The sequence below is a fragment of the Aspergillus versicolor genome, assembly GCF_001890125.1.
Source record: "Aspergillus versicolor CBS 583.65 unplaced genomic scaffold ASPVEscaffold_3, whole genome shotgun sequence".
Classification (NCBI taxonomy): Eukaryota; Fungi; Ascomycota; class Eurotiomycetes; order Eurotiales; family Aspergillaceae; genus Aspergillus; species Aspergillus versicolor.
Genome location: NW_024467526.1, coordinates 2,279,568 through 2,300,863, shown reverse-complemented (window position 1 = coordinate 2,300,863; position 21,296 = coordinate 2,279,568). Strand labels below are relative to the sequence as shown.

Genomic DNA, 21,296 nt, shown 5'->3' with positions numbered 1-21,296 from the left:
CACAGCCACCGGCTGAATTGCGTTTTGTGGAATATTTATTAAAGCTGAGTGAGATACATTCTGTCATTATTTTAAAGCGTGAGTCATTCCCTATGTTCAGCTGGGTGGTATTTAAACACAGCGTACCCTCCACTACCCACCCCCCTGGCTGTTTTCTATCAATTGGAAATCGACTTAGGCTGACCATGGCTGTGCGCGCAGAACGCAACATGATTCTTCGAGACCTTTCAGCTTGCAACATGGGACGGGGAGCCTACGACACAACAGGAGTCAAGAAGCCCGGCGCTCCTCCACCACCGCCGAAATAAACGCTTGAGCTTCCGAAGCATGTGCCAACCACATGCTATGGTGATTTTTTATCGTTTTTTTTTTTTTTTTTTTTTTTTTTTCCATTTTCCTGCCAAAAATCGTTTGTGGATTCGTTCAACGGCGCCTTGGCCTCTGGAGTTTGACGTGTCTGTTATGAAGTCGATCTTTATTTTGTAAGTCCCCTCGCCGCTGCGATAGCGGTACCTTCGTTTCATCGCTAACCTTGCTTTTCAGTCCCTTGTAACACTACCTCGCTCATCGTCGGCCGCTATTCGTTTTGGACTCCATAGATTCCTTTAATACCGCCATTTCTTTCTCCAAGTGGAGATTCTACGTTCTACCCTCGATCGACACGACCGTGACCTTTTTCTTTACTATTCGACCGATATTTCGAGCCGTTTTCCTATTACTTTTACTACTACGTTTAATACCTTCACCGACACGAACTAGCTGAGGCCATGATCAGTTTGACACCAAAAGTGCTGCGATGCTTTCTGGATTTTGATATTTGGGGTTTTCCATCGTTCTTCCTTTTGTACTGGCGTTTGGGATAGACAGGAATGGGTTTGAAATTCTGGGATGCATGGGTTGTGATACCAAGACAGATTAGATTTGTGGCCTCGCGGCCGATTTTTTTTCATCTTTTTTTCTTTTTCTTTTCGAGCTGAGGTTTGATTTTACTCGATTGGCTTAGAATTCCTTTGTTTGCAAGAGTGGTACTTTTGTCGCAATTTCTGTACACTATTCTGAGATTCCCTGAGAATGCAAAGCAGGTGTTGGCAAGCCCACTTTTCTTGGTTCATAAATATTGGGCAACAGAACAAAACAGCCTTCTGACCAAACATATCAGCGCTGGCTTCCAACGCAAACTACACCGCCGATGATATTGCTCCAGTGTTGATTGTTAGCCGGGATTTACAGATGCAGGTCCTTTTGATTTGTCCAAGACTGCTAATAGATTGAAGCTAACAGTGCCTTAGTATCTTGTCGGCCCTGGTCAAGAACCCGACATTCTGTTGTGCAAGGGGTTCTTTTTTTGGGCAGCTATCAGGGCTGCAGAGTCCCACGCCGTGCGAGCCTGCGTATGTAACCACCAGGCTTATTCAAGAGGTCTCGCCGTATTTCTCTGGCACGTCATTTCCTCCGGCTGCGTGTCGATGCACGTTTAGATGTACATCCATTCGTCTATGCGGGCTACGCATGGGGCAGCAGCCTGCACTATCGTGACTTGTACCCAAAGGCGCTTGAGTGCCGGCCAGATTGAAATCCGCCCAATCAAACTAGACTACATTGGGTGTCAATCGCCAATGCTTTCCATTGGGCCGTCTAGTCAAAGGTTAAAGCGGGCGCCTCAAGCTTTCCTCCAATCCTACATTCATCGAGAAAGCTCCTGCGTCTCGAGTGTTTTTTTTTCTTCGTACGCTTGTGCTGCGTTGGAGTCTTAAAACCGGGCCGTGAACTACACGGAGACTGAACTTTTGTTGTTATGTTCTGCAGCTGTGAGATGAGCCTGCATCTGGTCAATAGAATTATCGCCCACGAGCAAACACAATGGGCCAAGATCCTGAAACCAAGGTACAGTTATTTAATGCCAGCGTTTCTTGGTTGTTTGACCCCAAGAATCGCAAAATAGAGTAGACATCCAGATCCCCGTGACTTCCCGTGACTGCCTGACGACACTAGTCCGAGAACAGACTAGCGCAAGAAGCTGCTCACGTCTCCGCCTCATTACGACGGTTGCGACTGGTGCCGGTGCATCGCATCGACCGACTCTCTGACGAAACTTGGTGTCTAAGAACTAACTAATTCTGCGACCTTTCCTAGATCTACATTGAAAGGCATCTAGATTTGGAGAGCGACGTAGAGTATCTGTCCACCGCTCTTTCTTTCCCGTACTGGTGAGTGTGCTCTGCATCTTCCCATTCGCCTGCTGCCTGTCAAACAGCCCCTGCTTCAAAGCGAACACAGGCGGCCGTCTGTTTCTGAGTGGTTCTGACCTTTAATATTTTCTTTTCTGCGCTTAGGCTACTCGGAGTGCTCTGTGCACGCTTCCTGCAGTTCGACAATCACCGTCTACAATCGATAAATCGACTATTGCTGCCGGCGCTATCTGCAAGACGACCTGATCGTTTATAGCCTGTCTACCCGTTGGGCGCTTTAGCCATGTCTGAATCATCACCCGCAAATGCCCCGAAGCCGAGCAGTAGCGTCAAACTGGTACTTTTGGGGGAGGCCGCTGTAGGAAAGGTACGTTGTTGTTACCCGCCATTTGGCGTGGTGTCTGCGCTCGGGTTCCGGTTCCCTCGTTGTACAAGGGTAACCAAAGGTGGCCATGGCTAATTTTACGATTTGTTGTCCATAGTCCTCACTGGTGCTGCGATTCGTGAACAATGACTTTCAAGAGAACAAGGAGCCCACGATTGGAGGTAAGCGACCGGGGAAACACGCGAGACGGCGATGACGATTGCTGTTCCCCCCCGTCACAGCTGCTAGAGTGAGGCTGACCATATCAGCTGCCTTTCTGACCCAGAAATGCTCTCTCCCGACCAGAACAATCAAGTTTGAGATCTGGGATACCGCTGGCCAGGAGCGCTTTGCCTCACTGGCCCCGATGTACTACCGTAACGCCCAGGCGGCATTGGTAGTCTACGATGTCACCAAACCCTCCTCTCTAACCAAGGCCAAGCACTGGGTGGCGGAGCTCCAGCGACAAGCTAGCCCCGGAATTGTGATCGCTTTGGTAGGCAACAAGCTGGATTTAACGAATGACGGCGGCGAGACCCAGGCCGACACCGAACACGAATCGCCTGCGGAGGGTGATGGCGAGGCCGGTGAGAACCAAGAAGACCAGGAGGACAATACACCTGGAGATGCTCGTAAGGTCTCTACGCGGGAAGCCAACACATATGCGGAAGAGGAGAGTCTCTTGTTCTTCGAGACTAGTGCGAAGACAGGGCTGAATGTGGTGGACGTCTTTACTGCGATAGCCAACGCCATCCCAGAGAGTAGTTTGAAGAGTGGACGAGGCGGTGGCGCTGGCACCGGGCAGACCACTCTTGGAGGTGGCGGCCGACCAGGCGAAGACTCAAGGGTGAATCTGGGGGATCGCGGTGCTGCGACGGCGAAGGAAGGATGCGCTTGTTAATATTGTGTTATTAATTCTTTTTTTTTCTCTTACAGATACCATGTCTGTTCAGTTCGCCCGGTTTACAGAGTGATCTCCGTGTTTTGTGTTCTATCGTGGTGTTCTGACTTTTCCTGTGCTGGCTCAGCGACCTCGCTATTAGTAGCAATGTATGGATATATTCGTACATAGACATTCGTTACAACATTTAACTCCAATTGATCAATTTTCCGAGCGCTAAGAATATGGAACAGATGAGTGATGGCTCCAGTTTGTATAGAGGGCGCCGTTGGTCACATGACAAACTAACCCGAAATGGACAGACCCCAGCTAAGCGAGGCCGAGCCTCCGATCCCACAGCAGCCAAACTCCGCCCTCACAAGTCGCAATTTGAATTGCTCTCCGTCGACCAACCCGCCAGCAACCACATTCAAAGGGCAGCACCCCCAGCAGCAGCACAGTCAGATCTCCCTGTCTGCACTACACTCCCTTCCAAAATGGCTGCCATCAACAAGATCGCCGTCAACTCGCCATCGAGGCAGAACCCCTCCGAGCTGGAGACCGCGATCGCGGGTGCTCTTTACGACTTGGAGAGCAACACACAGGACCTGAAGGCCACTCTCCGGCCCCTTCAGTTCGTGTCTGCTCGTGAGGTAAGCGGATTTTTTTCTCTTTTATTTCGGGTTGGATTTGGATTTTGCGGATATCTTTTGTGGGAATTTGAGTGCGGATGAGAAGGAGATATCAAGATGGGAAAAAAAAAGTGTGGTCAAAAAAACATATCGGCATCGGTCAATTGAGAGAGGAATGGAGTCATTGTTATTTTGCAATGGTCTCTAGAGATATTTGATTTGGATTTTACAGTTGGCTTAAAAGTTTCTTCATATGGGTTTCTAACATCTGTCAAAAATAGGTCGAAGTCGGCCACGGCAAGAAGGCTGTCATTGTCTTCGTCCCCGTTCCTCTCCTCCAGAGCTTCCACAAGATCCAGCAGCGGTATGCTCTCCATCTCCCAAAAACACATTCAAACAACTCCAGTCTGCACCAACCGCTATCCATTGCACACCACAACCACACACAAAGGTCCATAGAAAAAGAACCAGACTAACAACTCCAATAGCCTGACCCGCGAGCTTGAGAAGAAGTTCTCCGACCGCCACGTCCTCTTCGTTGCTCAGCGCCGCATCCTTCCTAAGCCCAAGCGCTCCGTCAACTCCCGCACCAACCAGAAGCAGAAGCGCCCCCGTTCCCGCACCCTGACGGCCGTCCACGATGCTATCCTTGACGACCTCGTCTACCCCGTTGAGATCGTCGGCAAGCGTACCCGCACCAAGGAGGACGGCAGCAAGACGCTCAAGATCATCCTCGACGAGAAGGAGCGCGGCGGCGTTGACCACCGCCTTGACGCCTACGGCGAGGTCTACCGTCGTTTGACTGGTCGTGCTGTTGTTTTCGAGTTTCCTCAGGGTGCTGCCGCTAGCGAATTCTAAGCTTCTCAACCCCCTTTGTGTGTTTAGTTGCATAATGGGACGTGCTGAGTGAAGATGGAGTTGAGTAGGGAATTATGAGGGACTTAGGGATAGATTAGTCTCGCTCATGCATTTGTTCTTCTGCTCCTTTCTTGCACTCAGCGCGTGGGAAGCTGGAAGGATGGGGAAAGAAGAAATGTGATGTGATAATTACACTCATGATCTGTTTTGGCCCGGGCTGTTCTCTTTTGTTCGGCGTGGTTGAAAGATAAAAAAATTACCCAAATTTCATTTCACTCTTCCATTAAGTTTGTAACTGTAGATGAGAGTGGGTACGTACGTACTGGCAACAAGTACCATTGTAGTGCTTACTACATAGTAGAGTCGAAATATGCTGCAACGGGCTATAGATAGGGTATATGACATCAAGATACAAGACTTCCACCACCGCTGTCTAATTACACCACGGGATTCTCCCTGCATCTGGATTGCATCTACGAAGGCGCAATCCTTCCAACTCCCAAAACCATCCAATAAGCCAATTCCCTTCTCACACCCCCGGCTCCAACGGCACCCAACGAATCCTTGCCTCCTTCTTCTGACTCAATCTGACTATCCGAGTCCCATTCCATGCGTACGAAGACCGGGATTTCAAGAACATCCTCATCGGGTTGGATCTGCTGAGAGGGGTCTGTTCCCTGGCCGCTCCAGTCGAGATTCCCTGACAGCCCTCCTCCGGTTCCATTGTCGTCGCTATCATCGTCATCGCTACTGTCATTGTTACGGCCACTCGCGAGAGATGCGGAAGACATTATTGTCGAGAGTTTCCCGCCAGGTAGGCTTCCCGGTACAACCTCTAGCACCACCGTTGTCCAGTTCCTACCCTTTTCCCAAACCTTTCCCGCCTCAGCAACCTTTTCATAGTTCGACGTGCGGGACGAGGTAGACGCTGTTTCGAGTGCCTCGCTCCAGGCGTCCTTATTGGCCCCGATATCGAATTGAGGACAGAGGATTGTGACCTTGGACGCGACACGACCTGGTGTAACAGATGGCGTGGCGAGTGTGATGCGGATAGGGTCGAACATGTGGTTTTTTAATGTGAGTAAGAGCTGAATGGGCTTTTGAGGGACAAGGGCGTCGAGATTAGGCTGTTGTTGGGGTTGCGGTTGTGAGGATGTAGGGGGGAGAACTAAAGGTCGTAATGTCGGCAGTGGGATGTAACTGATAGCAATGAGTTTGATGCGGTATCGAACAGATTGCGGCTTGAACTCGGGCTTGACGAGGATATGCTTGCATGATTTGCAACGTTTGGAACGTTTCGTGCGAAGCAGAGTAGGGAGAGGGAGGAGATCCTCGACGAAACGGGCGCTGGGCGCTTGGGAGGCGCGCTGTTCGATAGAGGCGAGACCCTCCCAGCCGCAGCCGTCGGCGGCCATGCGCTTTATGATGGCCGTTTCAGAATCTGGTGGGGGTATGAAGAGGCCTTCGCTTTCTGTCAGGGCCTCTCTCATCACCGGCGGTTTGGCGCGGGATTTCTTGTTAGAGTTGCCGTAGAGTGACGATAAGCGAGATTGTGTGTAGATTGACATGATGCGTTGAAGGGTATTTGGCGAAGAGAATTGACCGGCAAAATCTCCCGGATCAACACCGGAGGTGGTTGTGGATGATATCTGGTCCTTGTAGAAGGCCTTAAGAGCAGCGAACTGTGCATCGCGAGTGCGCGGGGCATGAGTGCTGGTTTCTGTAGGTGGTTCCTCACCGGGCCTTCTCTCTCCGACAGGTGGGAGCTGGTCATCGATAGAAGAGTACATTGACAATGGCGATTTGAGGTCGCTAAAGGCCCTGGAACCCCGCGTTCGAGAAGCCGCCGTTGTGGACGGTTCAGTAGTCATTTTTGTTAGCTGGGCGCGGATGTTGGTCGGCTTGTCGAACTTAATCCCAATATCCAACGTCGTCCACATGCAATAGTTACAGGACAATACCCAGGGTCCTGCCTGGTCTCCTGACGAACCATCCTCGAGCGCCGTAACAGCGAGCGGCGCGGTACAACTCGGGCAGTTGAAGCAATTCCGTCCACATCTAATAACAAGTTAGCCCCAACGTTCGAACCATAGCTGGACAGACGTACCGATTTCCCTCGTGTCGAACCAGGCTACTCGGGGTCTCAAACAAACAGCTCGGGCAATACCAGCATAGTATCTCCTCCGTAATGCATCGCGAGCACTTGATCTGGTGGCAGTCTTCGCAGTAGAGGAGCTCCTCCGGGGGGTATAACGAGAAGTTTGACCGTGGATCTCGCGGGTCGAAAGTTTGTTCGTCTTCCTCCTCGTCGAATTGGGGCTCTGGGCGCGGCTTCTGAGGACTGGCTTTCATCGGCGATTCTCTTGATCTCCGTTTCCTGGACGGGTCGGGCACGGGGGTTTCCGCACACGGGCAGGAGATGTAGGTATAGGGGAAAGGGCGCGACATGATGCTGGATTGGAGTTAACAAATATTGTAGAGCAGTTGACAAAAGCTGATAACTTACATGCACCAGCCAGGGCTGCCCAATCGCGGGGTGGAGGCTATCTCTTGCGTTGTTGACGTGGAGGCGGCGTTGGTTGCTGGAAACTAAGCTGGAGGTTCTTATCGACGGAAGATTATTTCCTTCCCCGACGTCACAATCCACAACCCTCCAACATGGCCATCTAACCACCCAGCGCCTGGCCAAAGAGTTGTCTTAAATCATCTTGATCACTTGCGGCATATGAGTCCTTTGTTATCAAAATGCAATCCCTCCGCCACCTTCGCCCCGTATTCCGGTCCTCATGGACGTCCTTGCATCGCACCTATGCGAGCCAAACCCCCGGCAATCCAACACTAGAAATCTTCAACCGCAAGACAAAACATCTCCAGAAAGACCGTGCGGCGCAGAATGTCGAAGAGAGCCGAAAGGTCGACTACCTAAAGGATGAGGTCGCCATGCGGCTATGTGAACGCCTTTTGGTACGCCTTAACAGCATCCATTTCATTTACACTACACCAAGAGGACTGACGGAATAAACAGGATATAAAACGAACTTTCCCCAATGTTCTCGACCTTGGCGCAAACAGCTGCAACATCGCGCGCGCTCTAACCACCCCAATCCCAAACCTAGACGCTTCACCAGACGCGGCAACAACCATAACCCCAGAGGGTGCAACAATCTCATCGGGAGGAGATACAACGACGCTCGCAGACCGAATAGACAACCTCACCTGCATCGACACCTCCCTGGCCTTACTTCACCGCGACGCCGATCTCCCCTTCAACAAGCTCCTCCCTATTACGCGCAAAGTAATCCCAGACCTCGAAACCCTCCCCTACGAACCCGAAACCTTCGATGCCGTCCTTTCCTCGCTCTCAATGCACTGGATAAACGACCTCCCGTCCCTCCTCGCCCAAGTAAACTCGGTCCTGAAGCCCGACTGCCCATTCATAGCTACGATGTTTGGTGGTGATACGCTCTTTGAGCTACGGACCTCATTGCAGCTTGCTGATCTTGAGCGGAGGGGCGGTGTCTCGCCCCACGTCTCCCCGCTTGCAGATGTACGAGATGTGGGCGGGTTATTGACGAAGGCGGGATTTAAGATGCTTACTGTTGATGTGGAGGACATTGTGGTGGAGTACCCGGACACCTTTGCGTTGATGGGAGACTTGCAAGCGATGGGGGAGAACAATGCGATTGTACAGCGGGAGCAAGGGCCGATCTCAAGAGATGTTTTGTTGGCTAACGAGGCGATCTATCGCCAGCTGCATATGGAAGAGGGGAGCCGCGGGATCCCTGCGACTTTCCGGTTGATTTATATGATTGGGTGGAAGGAAGGAGAAGGACAGGCCCAGCCGCTGACGAGGGGCAGTGGGGATATGAATCTCAAGGATATTTTGGGTGGTGGTGATTTCAGGCCGTAATCCAGAACCCTATAGCTCCTGTACAATATCAAGAGAACAAAACAAAATAGACAGCAGAATTGTAAGGCAAGGCAACGAAAGACACAGACAGCGCGGGATCGAAGATTAGACAGTCCTCCGGTCCGTCATGACACGCACAATTGACCCCGTCCCCGTCAACTCAACCAGCTTCTCATGCCAGTTCAAAAGCACACTCATTTGCTGTCCGCCACCTCCTTCACCTAGATTCCTCGCCTGGACCTGCGAAAACCCCGTGCTCTGCGGCGAGACCGACTTCCGCGGACTCTGTGCACCGCTACCCGGTCCCCCGGCGGCCATACCCTTATACCTGTAGCAAACGACCAACCCATTAGCAATCCAATCCAAAAATCCAAACATAGGTAGTATATCTTCTTCACCGATAAGATTGACAAAAAAGGGGGGGTTGGCGGGGGACATACAAATACTTCATCAAGCAATCTCCCCTCTCAACACCGCCAGGCCCCTCCAGCACTCCAGCCAGCACACGGCCCATATCAGCCTGTCTAATCCCCTGCAGCACATCAATCACCGTAGCCAGGTGCACCTGCTTTGCGCTGTCGTCGCCACCCAGCGGAGCGGTGTCGAGGACATGGATGAGCGCCGCCGCGGGGTCGCCCGAGCGCAGCAGCTGCCGAACTTGCTGGGCGTTTTGTGCAGCGGCGCCGGAGTTCGAGGGCGCAGGGAGCGTACCGGGCAGGAGCGATTCCAGGGGGAAGTTCTGGGGCGAGTCCGGGTCGAGGGTGTCGATGTTTATGGTGCGGTAGTTTATAGCGGACATTTTGACTGGAAGGTTGGCTCGAATCGATGGTTTGGGTTGGTCTGTTGGGAGGTTGAAACAGACTTGAGGTGGGTAAATGTCCGGAGCGGGGTTTGAGAGTTTGTTGAGTTAGGGAGAGGAATTGAGAGCGTGGGTTGGTGTTGTGGTGGTGGAGCTTGGAGATGAGTGTGAGGGAGAAGTTGGGTCGTCATCAACTAAAGAGACGGAGAGGCTCAGTTACCCACGCGGGGAAAGGCAACCAGATTATGACAGCTGGCTTTCTATGCAAAATCACTCGGCACGGCAGGAGTCTACTTTATATGTGTGCACTCCAAATTCAAGAGCACAAATAATCATAATTTTCATGCAATTGGCAGCTGAATGGGGTCAATTGAGCAGTTCTCCAGCTGGAGAGTTACGGTTGGTGCCTTGTCGCCTGAGGCTGTATAGCATCATCCAGGTACAATAGAAGTATTCAGTAGATCCGTTGAATTATCTGTATGACTCATATTTGGTAACTCTAATGTACATGTCTAGTCTACAAATATCCTGTAAGAAAAAGAACCCAACGCTATGCAAAATAACAGAAAGTCCCGACCCTAATGCACCCGTAGTTTAGCCAGTGTATCCACGCAGATAATAGATTCATGCAATGCTGTTGAAACAAAAACGCCAAGAATAACTCTCCAGTTGCAGATTGACGTATATGGTATGTTGGTACAAATCCGTATAAGTGGGTATTATCTTCCAGATGTATCATCAGGGGTTGTAAATGTAAATTGAGGCACGGTGCGTTGTTGCTCCTCGTCAGGAACGCGCTGTTCACTCAGGTCATTCAAAGATTTCGCATCGTCGCTGCTGTCGCTGTCTGCGGGGTTGTCGCTTCCCTTGTTCTGGCGTCTGCGCATCACTCGCTTGATCGGTCTTGCAATTGCAGAAAAGCCACGACCAATAGGCTTTATCACGAAGCTGATGGAGGCAGTCACGGCGTCGATGATGATGCCGACCGGCCCATCAGGGATACAGCGAAGAACAACAGCCCAGGGAAGGCAGCCAATTGCGCAGGCGACGCAAATTCCCCATTGTACGGAGGTAATCCGCCGGACGTTGAAGGCCTGGCCGCCAACATAAATGATCATAACTTGGCCGCCGACCATAATACAATTAATTCCGATGAACCAGTAGTTGCGGAGCATGCCTTCGAAGATGTTAAGTTTGTTGTCGAGGCGGCGGTTATTGAACTCGTTGAAGATCTGCATCCAGACGAAGGTGTTGAAGACGATGGTGTCGAGCTGGCTGTGGCGGATGTCAGGATCAGAGTCGAGGTAGTCGGAGAGAATGTTGTTGCCGGCGAAGTAGAGCATAAATGTAATGGCGAGTTGGTAGATGGCCTGGCCAAGGATCATCTTCCACATGGTCACAGTGAAGAGAGACGCATGCTTAGGGACGGGCTTTCGGTCGAGGATCTTCTCGGTCGGTGCATCGGTTGCAAGGGCAAGGGCAGCGAAGGTGTCCATGATCAGGTTCACCCAGAGAAGCTGGACGGCGCTGAGGACACTCTCGTTATCCGAGTTGTAAAGAGACGAGACAAAGGTAAGAATGACGGCAGTGATGTTGACGGTGATCTGGAACTGGAGGAACTTCGCAACAGCGTCATTGACGGCACGGCCCCAGGAGATGGCTGTCACGATCGACCTGAAGTTGTCGTCGAGAAGAATAATCGAACTGGCCTCCTTTGCGACCTCGGTGCCAGCAATTCCCATGGAGAATCCCACATCCGCAGTCTTCAAGGCTGGTCCGTCGTTGGTTCCATCTCCTGTCACTGCGACGGTTTCGCCCAGCTTCTTCAGCCGAGCAACCAGGATGCGCTTATCTTCGGGAGAGGAGCGTGCCAGAACCTGAAGATCAGGTAGAATCTTATCCATTTCTTCCTCGGAGAGCTGACGGAACTTGGGTCCCTCCATGACAATGCCGTCTTTTGTTTTGACGCCACAAGACTCAGCAATGGCAGTAGCAGTGTTGACATTGTCGCCTGTGACCATCTTCACCTGAACGCCAGCATCGTGACACCGTTTGATAGCAGCCGGAACCTCGGGGCGCAGGGGATCTTGGATGCCCATCACACCAAGCCACGTCATGCCGTGGAAAATGCTGTCGAAGTCGGCGGAGTCGGGGTCATCCTGAACAGCAGCAACCTCAACTGGAGGCCAGGAATGGGCAGAGAAGTCCTTGTATACCAGACCAATCGTACGCAGAGACTTCTTTGCGTATGAGTCTATCGTGTCAAAGGCTTGCTTCTTGTCCTGGAAGGTTGCTGGCTCAACAATCAGCTTAGCCGCATCGGTATTCACTTGGGTCGAACATTTGTCGACCATGATCTCAGCGGCTCCCTTGACAAGGAGGCGATATTGGCCATCAGAGACTCGGTAGACAACACCCATGCACTTCCGAGCAGAGTCAAAGGGGATCAATTGAACAATCGAGGAAGAGGCACGCTCAGTGGTAACGTCCATCCCAAGATAGTCGCGTGCCAGTTGCAGAAGAGCCACTTCAGTCTTGCTTCCAACGAACTCTCGCGAGCCGTCCTTTTCTTCTTCGAATGCGGTCGAGTTGAGAGCAATGCTTTTGACAAGAAGGTCCCGCGCATCCTGGGGGCAAGCCTTGAAAACTTCCATAGCAGAGGTGGAAGCAAACTCGTCTCCGAGGTTGTGCTGGAAGCCTTTCGAGCCCAAAGTACCGGCAACCACAGTCATCTTATTCTGGGTCAACGTGCCTGTCTTATCAGAACAGATTACTGTTGCGTTGCCCATCGTTTCGCATGCTCTTAGAACACGGACCAGGTTGTTTTCTTTGACCATTCGTGTTGTGGCGAAGGCGAGAGCCAATGTCACGGCCAGCGGAAGGCCCTCTATAGGTGGAGGTTAGGACATGGTCATATAAACAGGTTTCAAAACAGGGTATAGTACTCACCAGGAATCGCAACAACAATGACAGTGACAGCTACGATGAGAATGTCAACAAACTGCTGGCCCTTGGCAGCCGAGCTAGCAGGGTTGTCCCCAAGGTTGGCGAGAAAGCGAATGAGCAGAGCGAAAAAGAGAATAATAGCAGCACTGGACAATCGTTAGCAACTAAAGACAGGAATATGCAGCTAGAGAAAGAGGCTTACCTTGATCCCAACCACCCAATCCAGTTCGCCAGTCGACCCAGCTTGACTTGGAGCGGAGTAGGGTCGTTCGATTCTTGCAGCGACATCAAAATCCGACCATAGCTGGAGTATTTCCCAACGCTGGTGACCAGATATGTACCAACGCCTTCTAGGATTTTGCTGCCGGAAATCATGAAAGGGTCGAGCTTCTTGGTGGCAGTGCCGTCGGCAATCTGCCGGGATACTTCGAACCCGTCTGTCTTCTTCATTTGGTCGGATTCACCGGTCGCTGAGGACTCATCACATTTGATTCCGTGGCCGGAGATGAGGACGCCGTCTGCAGGGACCGAGTCGCCAGGTTCAACAAGGAGGATGTCACCGACGGTGATGTCGAAGATGGAAATCATCATCTCTTTGCCAGAGCGGATAGCTTTCACCTCGCGGTCATTATTCTGTGGGTTTTCAGGTTAGAAGCAGTTAATCAAAAAAGGAAGAGAAGGAAACTTACCCTCTTGTTCAACTTTGCGAACTGACGCTCCTTCTGCCAGTCATTCAACGCCGTCACGATAGTAACAATAGCGATGGCAACAACGATAGCAACACCCTCAACCCAATCGACACCATGCCCTTCATCGATAGTCTGGTAGATGCCCAGGGAAAGAGAGATAACCGCGGCGATCGTCAACAGAATGATGATCTTATCGTTGTATGCCATCCACAACAACTTCAGAAACCCCGTTGTCTTCCTCGCCGGTAGCCGGTTCTGGCTGAAGATGCGTATCCGGTCGTGAAACTGTGAGTCTGCACCTTCTGTGCCGTTTGAGTTGGCAGTAGTCTCATTGAGTAATTCATACGACGATGTCTCCGGGACATACACGAGATTACCATGTAATCTTGTTTCGTCGCTGGATAACCCGGACTTGAGGTCCGTTCGCAGAGCCTTTCCTAGGCCTGCTAACCCTCCCAAGGCATGATAAGCAGCCAACGACTTGGGGTTGAGCATCTTGTTCAGCTGGCCTGGCGAGAAAGGGAACCGGTTGTCCTGCACCTCGAAATCTTGGGCCTGTTGAGGATCTGGGTTGAGAGCTTCGGATAGCGGGACGTCGTCGATCTCTGAGAGGTTGGCTGCGTTGGATGTGCCTTTGGGCGGGCCCTCTACTGTCTTCGATGGCGCTTCTGAGTTGGCGATTGTCTCTGCATTAGAGACGGTCGAATCCGCACGGGTGCGAAGAGTGTCGCCGTCGAGCGAATGCGATGTGCGTGGTGGGTCATGGTTGACTGTCAACCGGCCTGCAGATGGCATCAGGGTTGTAGGATGTGATTCTGTCTGCCCCGGTGAGAATGGTGTGTTTTGATCGTCTGTATGGATTGCGATCTGTGGAGTGAGTTGCGGGTGTGATGAGTCCGCAGAGGACTCGTCGTTAGGGCTTGCCATAAGTGATGGACAACCCGTCTCGTATTGAAAATTTATGGATAATACTTTATCAAATATGCCATCAGACGCAGAAAGAGCTGTCCTCGGGCCTTCTCTTATATTAAAGGAGTTGAGCTTGTGGAGCAAAGGGGAGAGTGAGGCAGTGCAACGCACCCAAGACGAGGCAGACCAAGCCACGGACGAATAGAATAATTCCTTTTTTTTCACAAATATTTATTCATTTGCTGCTTGAAGAATGAGTCTCCCATTTAAGTGTGGTCCTTGGCATTCAGGGTCTTCGTATTCTCATTATCGAGATTCCATTCCATCCTGGGATCATATATAGACTACACAGGGTCTCTCCTTTTATCCCGCCCGGCTCAACAAAGCACACCAACCACCACAACCTTTCTTTAAACAAGGGGTTGGAAGAATACTCTTTGTTGGGGTTTCTAAGCGCTGACTATATTAAAATCCTGCTTCATGGAGTGAACCAAGCCTGACTGCGACACAGGTGATCCTGGTCTGTCCGCATGCTGGCGCTTCGCAGTTTCGCACTGGGAAAGAGCAAGGGATTTCCATCGATGCGGCAAACGAAGTAGACCAATGAAACTGCAACGATGACGTTTTTCACAGCCGAAACTCAAGTGCTGTTAGAGTTGACGCCGACAATGGTTGGATGGCTGGATAATTGGCCACTGCTGCGCCTCGACACCCTGCAGCTTCACAGGTGATGTCGATGTCGGCAATTATGCACTCTCGGGTCGGCTTCAAGACCATGAAAAGCAAATTAAACCCTCTTTATGAATGTGGCTTCACAAATGTTGATCTTCACTTGGCTTCGCTCTTCATCTCCACAGCCACTCTTGGGATCTCAACAGCGCAGACTAAAAATGTGGCGCAAATCGCCATCATCATCGTGCACCGCCACGATTGTGGCTGATGCGATCTGTTGAGCTTCCAACAGCCCAAAGGCAGCTGCGTCGTTTTTGCCTTTGGACTTCGGAGACTTGCAAACGCGCTGTTTCCATGTGAATCAAATGCCAATCAAATGGAAATCTGCCTCGTGCGTGGGTGCGCTGCCTAGTTGTGACTCTTTCACGGTTCACCGACAACTTACACTGACGAGGCGGAGCACAATGGGATGAGCATATGATTTTGCTAAATAAGAACAAGGTTAAACGTGCGTAGACACCGGCGAAACTCTGGGCAAATTTGGGCAAATTTGTGAGCTTGTCAGATTCCTTCTCGGACTTTCTCTTCATGGGCGTAGGCATCATCGTTGCAGCCTCCTTCGTATTGGGCACTGCAAACGACGATGGAAGTGACAAGGTAAGCTATGTGCTGCTGACAGTAATTATTCACGAACTGAGTCGTATACGAGTTACGAGGCTCATGGAGCTATACGAAGGTGTAAGCTGACGCTGAGCATCTGCCCACCATACGAAAGGGGGGCTTATCTTGGCTATGCGGGCTTGGGGCTCTTTTGCTCACCTGGTCGAGACCCCCAGTCATGACGAAGCATGAGCTGTATTACGCTCTGAACATCCTATCCTACAGGCTGGAGACGCGGCCCCGCTCCGCGGTGCGGGTGCTTCTCCGCTGCCTACGTCAATAGTGTTGGATATCGAGGGAGGTCTTATCGAGCCAGCTCCAGAACACGATCCATCAGACAGCCCGAGGCGTTTTTGTCTCACAGCCTTTGTAAGATATAGCTCGGGTTCTGAATTGAATACCCATAAGATGAGCTGTACTGCTTTCGTAGCGTGCCTTCAACACCGTATTGTCGGTAACCTGACGGGTCATACTCTTGCACGGACCAATCCAGGTTCTTCCACGACATCGTCTCAGCCACACTGTTCTGTCTGTATATTAACGAATACACCAGCGGGATGCCTCCGCCAGCGGCCCCCTGACCCCCGCCACCACCCGCCACCTGCACCAGTGCCTGTTCACAACTATGCTGTAGGCACCGAGATGGTGAACCATCAGTCGGAATTACAGGAGACAGCATATTGAGCCAGGAGGAATCCGTACACCGACACAATGATTCGTCAGCAGCACAGCCCTCGGTTCCACCTCTCAGTTTCCTCTTTCGAAGTATTGGCGTTTGTTGTGATTCAATAGTCGTGCTCCGGAAGGCCTTTGGTTTGACGACGAGCGTATCGGTCTGTCGAGCCAACAAAATGGCCTTGATGGAGCCTGGAGACTCATGTCAGCCTTCTGTAGGTATCCATGGTGACTACCTAGACAAAATACTCTTTCCTATTCCCGGGCAAGGCCTGGGTTGCACCTGCCGAGAGTAGAAGAGTGATTGAAAGGAAGGAGCATTGAAACAGAAAAAGAAGGAACGAGCGAGTTGTCACCTGCACCTGGCACAGGATTGCATCACACCGACTGCTTCCATCTCCTCTTCGTAGTTGATCAACTTCCATCGTGCGTATTACAAGGCATCATGCTGGTTTCTATTTCCATTTCCAAACTATGCATTCCTGCCCGGGTTCAAATGTTGATTGATTTATCTAGATTTAATTCAGCCCCTATTCAGTCCGTATCATGAATCAGCAAGCCCAGCATATCGATTCCCCAACCCACAGAAACACTCCTTTGACTGGTCGACCTCCTGTTCATCCGCTTCACCCTCACCAAACGCAAGTTTACCCAGCACCTCTTCCATACCCCAGGCGACCCTTTCTGCACCCAATCTTGCACCCTCGAGGTTAGGCGCCCCTGGGCCCAAACGCAAAGCTGCCAGTCGCCCCGTCAAGAACAAGGGCACATCAGCTTGCCACATAAGATCATCTGTGAGGCATGGGAGGCCCTGTATTGTCTCGATTGGATAGTCCCGGTGCATCTGTTGCAGCAACGGTAGCTCACGCACATCCATGTGCATGCCCGTTGCGAAATACATGTAGTCAATCTCTGGAAGGCCGGGGATGGGAGGATCCGTAACCAGGCGCCAGGTCTTGGAGGCGCTGCAGTACTCCTTGCTGGTAATGACGGTGCGCGGGTTGATGGAGATTCGTCCACGGGCAGCATGCTCTCGAAGAATCTTCTGGTACCGAGGCGTGATGCTGCCTCCGTTGCGAGCTGTCTTGATCATCTCAATGCGCTCTTCGTCTGTATCGGCCGACCAGAAGACGGATTTCTCGTAGTTTTTGAACTTGCCCATCCAGCTTAGGGTTATGTCAAAGTGTTTAACTGCACCCGTCAGTCTTTGTCCTAGCCAGTGAGGGAGAGAAGCGTACCTTTGAAATCAGAACGTAGCAGAAACCACACCTTGGTGACTCCTTTTCGAATCGCCATGTCCGCAATTTGTGCTGAAGACAATCCACCGCCGACAACGACGACATTCGTCTCCCTCCGTTGTTGGATCTTCCTCTTCACATTGGGACTCGGAAATGCCCGAATATCACCACTGTGACAGGCGCCTTCTGCCTCTTCGGCGCTCAAAGGGAAAGGCAGGAGTTTCCTCCCTCCAGGCCCAACGGCCAATACCACAGCCTTGGAGTAAAACACCTTCCCATCTCTCGTGGTCACAGTAAATATCTTCCTCGATGAATCCAGCTCGTCGACGTAATTAAAACAAATGTCCACAACATCTCCCTCCGCAATCATCCCCGGGCGACCAAGCCCATACCTCTCAACCACACTACTGCAGTAGTCCCGAAATAAGCCTGTACTCGGTGAAAAATAGTCTTTTCTGTCCCGCTCATCAATCTCCGTATCCCCAATCACCTTCATGTTCCGTTGCTTCTGCTTCTGTTGTTTCTTCTTCTTATGCTTCGACATCTCCTTCCCAACACACCCCGATATCTCCCAGAGATCATTTTCTCGTCCCTGCTCGGTTGTATACGCTAGCATGCCGTCTCGATCACCGGGGTCAACATGAAAGAACATAGGGCTGCGCAGCTGCTCGATTTCTAGGGTTTTAAACGCGCGGTTCCACCTCTCAAGCCACTGCGTTCCTGTCGAGTCTAATACAAGTATGGACGGCCCAACCTCTTCCTCCTTTTCATATTCGCTATCAGATCCGTTATCAGAAACAGACGTCGCCGATTCATTCCCCGTCGCACTAGAATCCGACCTAGAACTATCCTCGCTCGACCCCGACGACACCGAGGAAGTCCGTGTCTGTGCTTTCTTCTTCTCCCGCTCCTTCATATCCGCACCACTTGTAGTAGTACCATGCGACAATGGAACCCCCAAACCCGGATTCTTTCTCCGGCGCGACCTCACCAAGTTCATCCGGCCTTTATGTTTATTGATCCAATGGTACCGTTGATGTTCAGCATCGGTGAAAATTGCAGACGGCGTGTGTTCTTTTAGACGGGCGGCCACGGCGAGGCCACAGGGGCCAGCGCCGATTATGAGAATGTCATGGAGGTGCATTTTTTCCTTCTGGTTTGGTGTATTTGTTTCTTTAGTGAAGAAGGGAAAGAAGTGTTAACTCGGTAAGCTTGCTTATTTCTTCGTTTGAAAAGTAAAATGCTTTGCTATGGTGGCTAGGTGGCTATATACGGAGGGTGTGACTGATAGAGGGAGTGATCTCATGTGGATGTACTCCCCAGGGTACTTGGCCCCCAAGGTACTTACTTTGAGTATGATTGCTTATCGTTCGTTTAGACAGCAGGAGATAAGTGGGAGCTCGGTAGGTGATGCACAGTGATTTGACTGTATGGGGTAGGCCGGGGGACCTTGGGGTCAATATTGCATCAAGTCCATCCCGCCTTGCTGTCTAGAAGAACAAGGTCCTTAAGAGTATTATTATTAAGTATAATATGTCAACGACAACATTAATCACAGAAAAGGAAATACATTAGATAGTTGCTAACATGAACAATACTAAACAAAAGTCCAATCCCAAAAAGCGGCCGTAAGTTTTAAAGTGTACTGGTTTGCCTTCTTCCTATGGCCTACTTGTGCCATTTCTTCTGCTTCGCTGGAGCCGTCGTCGTCCGAGTCCTCGGCGCTCCACCACCCTCCCGCCGATGCCAGGCATCGTGCGGCCAGATCCATCCTCTTACCCTCTTCGCATCGCGCTTTTCTCCTATCTGCGGCTCGGGAATCCACTTGTCTTTGCCCTCTGTTAGGGTCCGTTGTCGAGTGAGCGCGCCGGGTCCTCCGACATTGAGGTGCGAAGAGGGTTGAGAGGGGAGGGGCACGGATTTGGAGAGCATGAGTAGAAAGTACAAAGCTAAACTTGCGGTCATGGGAACGTTTAGGGCTTCTGGTGCAGGGAGAGAGTACCCCTCATGGTGTTGCGGCGGGGACTGACTCGCTAGCGAGCTGTCCGTGGACGAGGCAGGCGAGCTAGGTGATGCATACGCAGCCGATCCGCTCTCGGCTCCGAATCCGCTTGCGTTGGCTGCGATGTTGGTTGGAATTGGCGCGGAGACCTCCAGAAACCCGAAATAGGGAACGTCGTCGCCTGGATCGCAGCCTGCTCGCACGCAGACGAGTTCGATCTCAGTAATTATGAAACCGTAGCGGCAGGAGTGTTCGCGCATACATCGCTGGAGATGGGCAAGGCCGTTGAGGTATTCCACACGGCGATGAGGCGCTTCATTACGCATCCCGGTGTTCCAGCGGTCAAAGCTCTTGGCTATCCCAACAAGGCGGCCGCGAGGTAGACCTGCGGCAGTTTGTTCCGTGTCTGAGGAGTAGTTGGCCAAAAAGTGTGGTCCACCGTAGTTTTTGTTGTTTGCGGAAGCTCGAGGGGTTGGAGCTGGGTAAAGAGATAGATGGTCAGGCCCCAGGGATACCCCGAGAGCAGCATTCACTCGCGGGGCGTAGATATCTTGGACAAGACTAATGAGTGCAGCTTCCGAGTCTGGAGACAAGCGATTGCTCTGCACTGCAGCTGGAGGGGTCAGGCTCGAGGGAATCGCGGTCTTCAATAGTTTTGTGAGCCCCTTGATTGAGTCGAAAGTGTCCAAAGAGAAGGAGGTCCAGCTGCGCAAGTTCCGGATATCCCACCAGAAATAGTCATGCAAGCCTCGAGTAGGGGCTACGCTCACATTGCGAACTAGATTGATTGCTTGCGTAGGGCCTGTAAGGTACGAAAGAAGACTGGTCGACTGTGGGCAAGCGCTAACAGTAGGGTGAACAAGGCCAATGGGTGAACATTGGGCACTAGGGACCTGAGAATACCCGTATGGGGATGCGGGCATTGCAACTGGAGCGTGCGCAGTAGCTTCTTGGGTCTTGACTACACCAGGGTCGGCCAAGGAATCCTGTAAATATGGAGGATACACCATGATGTTGGGTGTAGCCGGCGTGATAGGTGCGGTTGGTGAAGGCTGAGGCTGAGTCGTATACTTTGGGAACTGCCGGTAGGTTGGGTAACCATACCTTTTCAAAGTCTCTTCATCAATACTTGAGGCAGATCCCGAGCGAGAGTGCTTGCCAGATTCCCTGCGCCTATGTGATGGAACCATGTTCACAGGGGATGAAAGCGTTGATTCGTTGTAGGAATTGTAGACAGGAGAAGTGTTCGCAGATGAGACGGCTGCAAGCTTGTCTGATACCTCAACCACACTGCGCTGGATCGACGGACGTTGTGGTGGATATGGAACGAATCCTGGCGGGTTCCTCGTGTTAGACAAGAACCGACGATGACGCTGCGGTCCAGCCGCCGGTGGAGGTTCGATAACAACGTCCTGATGCCTGATTCTAGGGAGGAGAGCAGGCCCATGCTGGTACCGGGGAGGAGAGTCTAGCGTCGGGCTCGTAGTTGAGGTGACAGCAGACCAGGGAGACGAATCGTTAGAGTATATAGAGGAGTCCGATGCGTTGCGGTTATGCGACTGTCCAGCCAGCTCCTGGTAGTGAACAGGAGGAGTGGTGGGTCGGTAGAAAGGGAATCCCAAGGACATGATATTCTTGCTTAGGTATTATGGAGAGAGTAATATCATAGGCGTATAAGTTGTTGATGGGTTGTCGCAGGAAGAGCCAGCTTCCAGTAGCAATGCACAAACGAGAGGTGACAGAAAGAGATTGCAGAAGTAGGAAACTTTTCTAAACTGAACGAGGGATCAAATTCCAACCATGATAATTTCGAAGGACAAGACGAGATTGGAATTGAGGATGGAGGTGGGAATGGTTGGATGTTAAATGCTTC

At 51.5% G+C, this 21,296-nt stretch overlaps 8 protein-coding genes across 8 annotated transcripts; 3 read left to right on the top strand and 5 right to left on the bottom strand.

The window, feature by feature from the left end:
- Positions 1-2,113: 2,113 nt before the first annotated feature.
- On the top strand, positions 2,114-3,566 carry ASPVEDRAFT_567911 (Rab family GTPase). Its single transcript, XM_040815253.1, has 4 exons — positions 2,114-2,556; positions 2,672-2,735; positions 2,823-3,338; positions 3,372-3,566. The coding sequence occupies exons 1-4, from the start codon at positions 2,473-2,475 to the stop codon at positions 3,452-3,454; spliced, it is 747 nt and encodes a 248-aa protein (XP_040666203.1). The 5' UTR covers positions 2,114-2,472; the 3' UTR covers positions 3,455-3,566.
- A 364-nt stretch (positions 3,567-3,930) lies between these two features.
- Positions 3,931-4,923, top strand: ASPVEDRAFT_126451 (40S ribosomal protein eS7; the record flags this gene model as incomplete). The annotated part of the gene is made up of 3 exons (XM_040806371.1): positions 3,931-4,086; positions 4,347-4,429; positions 4,554-4,923. The coding sequence occupies 3 exons, from the start codon at positions 3,931-3,933 to the stop codon at positions 4,921-4,923; spliced, it is 609 nt and encodes a 202-aa protein (XP_040666202.1).
- A 473-nt stretch (positions 4,924-5,396) lies between these two features.
- ASPVEDRAFT_128226 (putative dynactin Arp1 p62 subunit RO2) lies at positions 5,397-7,371 on the bottom strand (the record flags this gene model as incomplete). The annotated part of the gene is made up of 2 exons (XM_040806525.1): positions 5,397-6,981; positions 7,031-7,371. 2 exons carry the CDS (start codon positions 7,369-7,371, stop codon positions 5,397-5,399), a joined length of 1,926 nt encoding a protein of 641 aa, XP_040666201.1.
- Positions 7,372-7,668: 297 nt separating this feature from the next.
- ASPVEDRAFT_128309 (uncharacterized protein) lies at positions 7,669-8,833 on the top strand (the record flags this gene model as incomplete). The annotated part of the gene is made up of 2 exons (XM_040806534.1): positions 7,669-7,887; positions 7,949-8,833. 2 exons carry the CDS (start codon positions 7,669-7,671, stop codon positions 8,831-8,833), a joined length of 1,104 nt encoding a protein of 367 aa, XP_040666200.1.
- A 105-nt stretch (positions 8,834-8,938) lies between these two features.
- Positions 8,939-9,632, bottom strand: ASPVEDRAFT_128107 (actin-related protein 2/3 complex subunit 5 family protein; the record flags this gene model as incomplete). Its single annotated transcript, XM_040806517.1, has 2 exons — positions 8,939-9,161; positions 9,274-9,632. The coding sequence occupies 2 exons, from the start codon at positions 9,630-9,632 to the stop codon at positions 8,939-8,941; spliced, it is 582 nt and encodes a 193-aa protein (XP_040666199.1).
- A 719-nt stretch (positions 9,633-10,351) lies between these two features.
- pmcB (putative calcium-translocating P-type ATPase(PMCA-type)) lies at positions 10,352-14,194 on the bottom strand (the record flags this gene model as incomplete). The annotated part of the gene is made up of 4 exons (XM_040814504.1): positions 10,352-12,519; positions 12,582-12,724; positions 12,781-13,211; positions 13,334-14,194. The coding sequence occupies 4 exons, from the start codon at positions 14,192-14,194 to the stop codon at positions 10,352-10,354; spliced, it is 3,603 nt and encodes a 1,200-aa protein (XP_040666198.1).
- Positions 14,195-16,581: 2,387 nt separating this feature from the next.
- ASPVEDRAFT_39904 (FAD binding domain protein) lies at positions 16,582-18,676 on the bottom strand. Its single transcript, XM_040812029.1, has 2 exons — positions 17,422-18,676; positions 16,582-17,374 (listed from the first exon to the last, which is right to left on the bottom strand). Exons 1-2 carry the CDS (start codon positions 18,563-18,565, stop codon positions 16,728-16,730), a joined length of 1,791 nt encoding a protein of 596 aa, XP_040666197.1. The 5' UTR covers positions 18,566-18,676; the 3' UTR covers positions 16,582-16,727.
- Positions 18,677-19,089: 413 nt separating this feature from the next.
- On the bottom strand, positions 19,090-21,051 carry ASPVEDRAFT_129208 (uncharacterized protein; the record flags this gene model as incomplete). The annotated part of the gene is made up of 2 exons (XM_040806618.1): positions 19,090-20,088; positions 20,194-21,051. The coding sequence occupies 2 exons, from the start codon at positions 21,049-21,051 to the stop codon at positions 19,090-19,092; spliced, it is 1,857 nt and encodes a 618-aa protein (XP_040666196.1).
- Between the last annotated feature and the right edge of the window lie 245 nt (positions 21,052-21,296).

Excerpts from the sequence above, each read along its gene's own strand:
- ASPVEDRAFT_567911 (XM_040815253.1), top strand. The coding sequence starts at position 2,473 with ATGTCTGAATCATCACCCGCAAATGCCCCGAAGCCGAGCAGTAGCGTC. Across the intron at positions 2,736-2,822 it reads CAAGGAGCCCACGATTGGAG|CTGCCTTTCTGACCCAGAAA; the intron begins GTAAGCGACCGG and ends TGACCATATCAG. Across the intron at positions 3,339-3,371 it reads TTTGAAGAGTGGACGAGGCG|GTGGCGGCCGACCAGGCGAA; the intron begins GTGGCGCTGGCA and ends CCACTCTTGGAG.
- ASPVEDRAFT_39904 (XM_040812029.1), bottom strand. The coding sequence starts at position 18,565 with ATGCACCTCCATGACATTCTCATAATCGGCGCTGGCCCCTGTGGCCTC. Across the intron at positions 17,375-17,421 it reads GCTACGTTCTGATTTCAAAG|TTAAACACTTTGACATAACC; the intron begins GTACGCTTCTCT and ends TGACGGGTGCAG.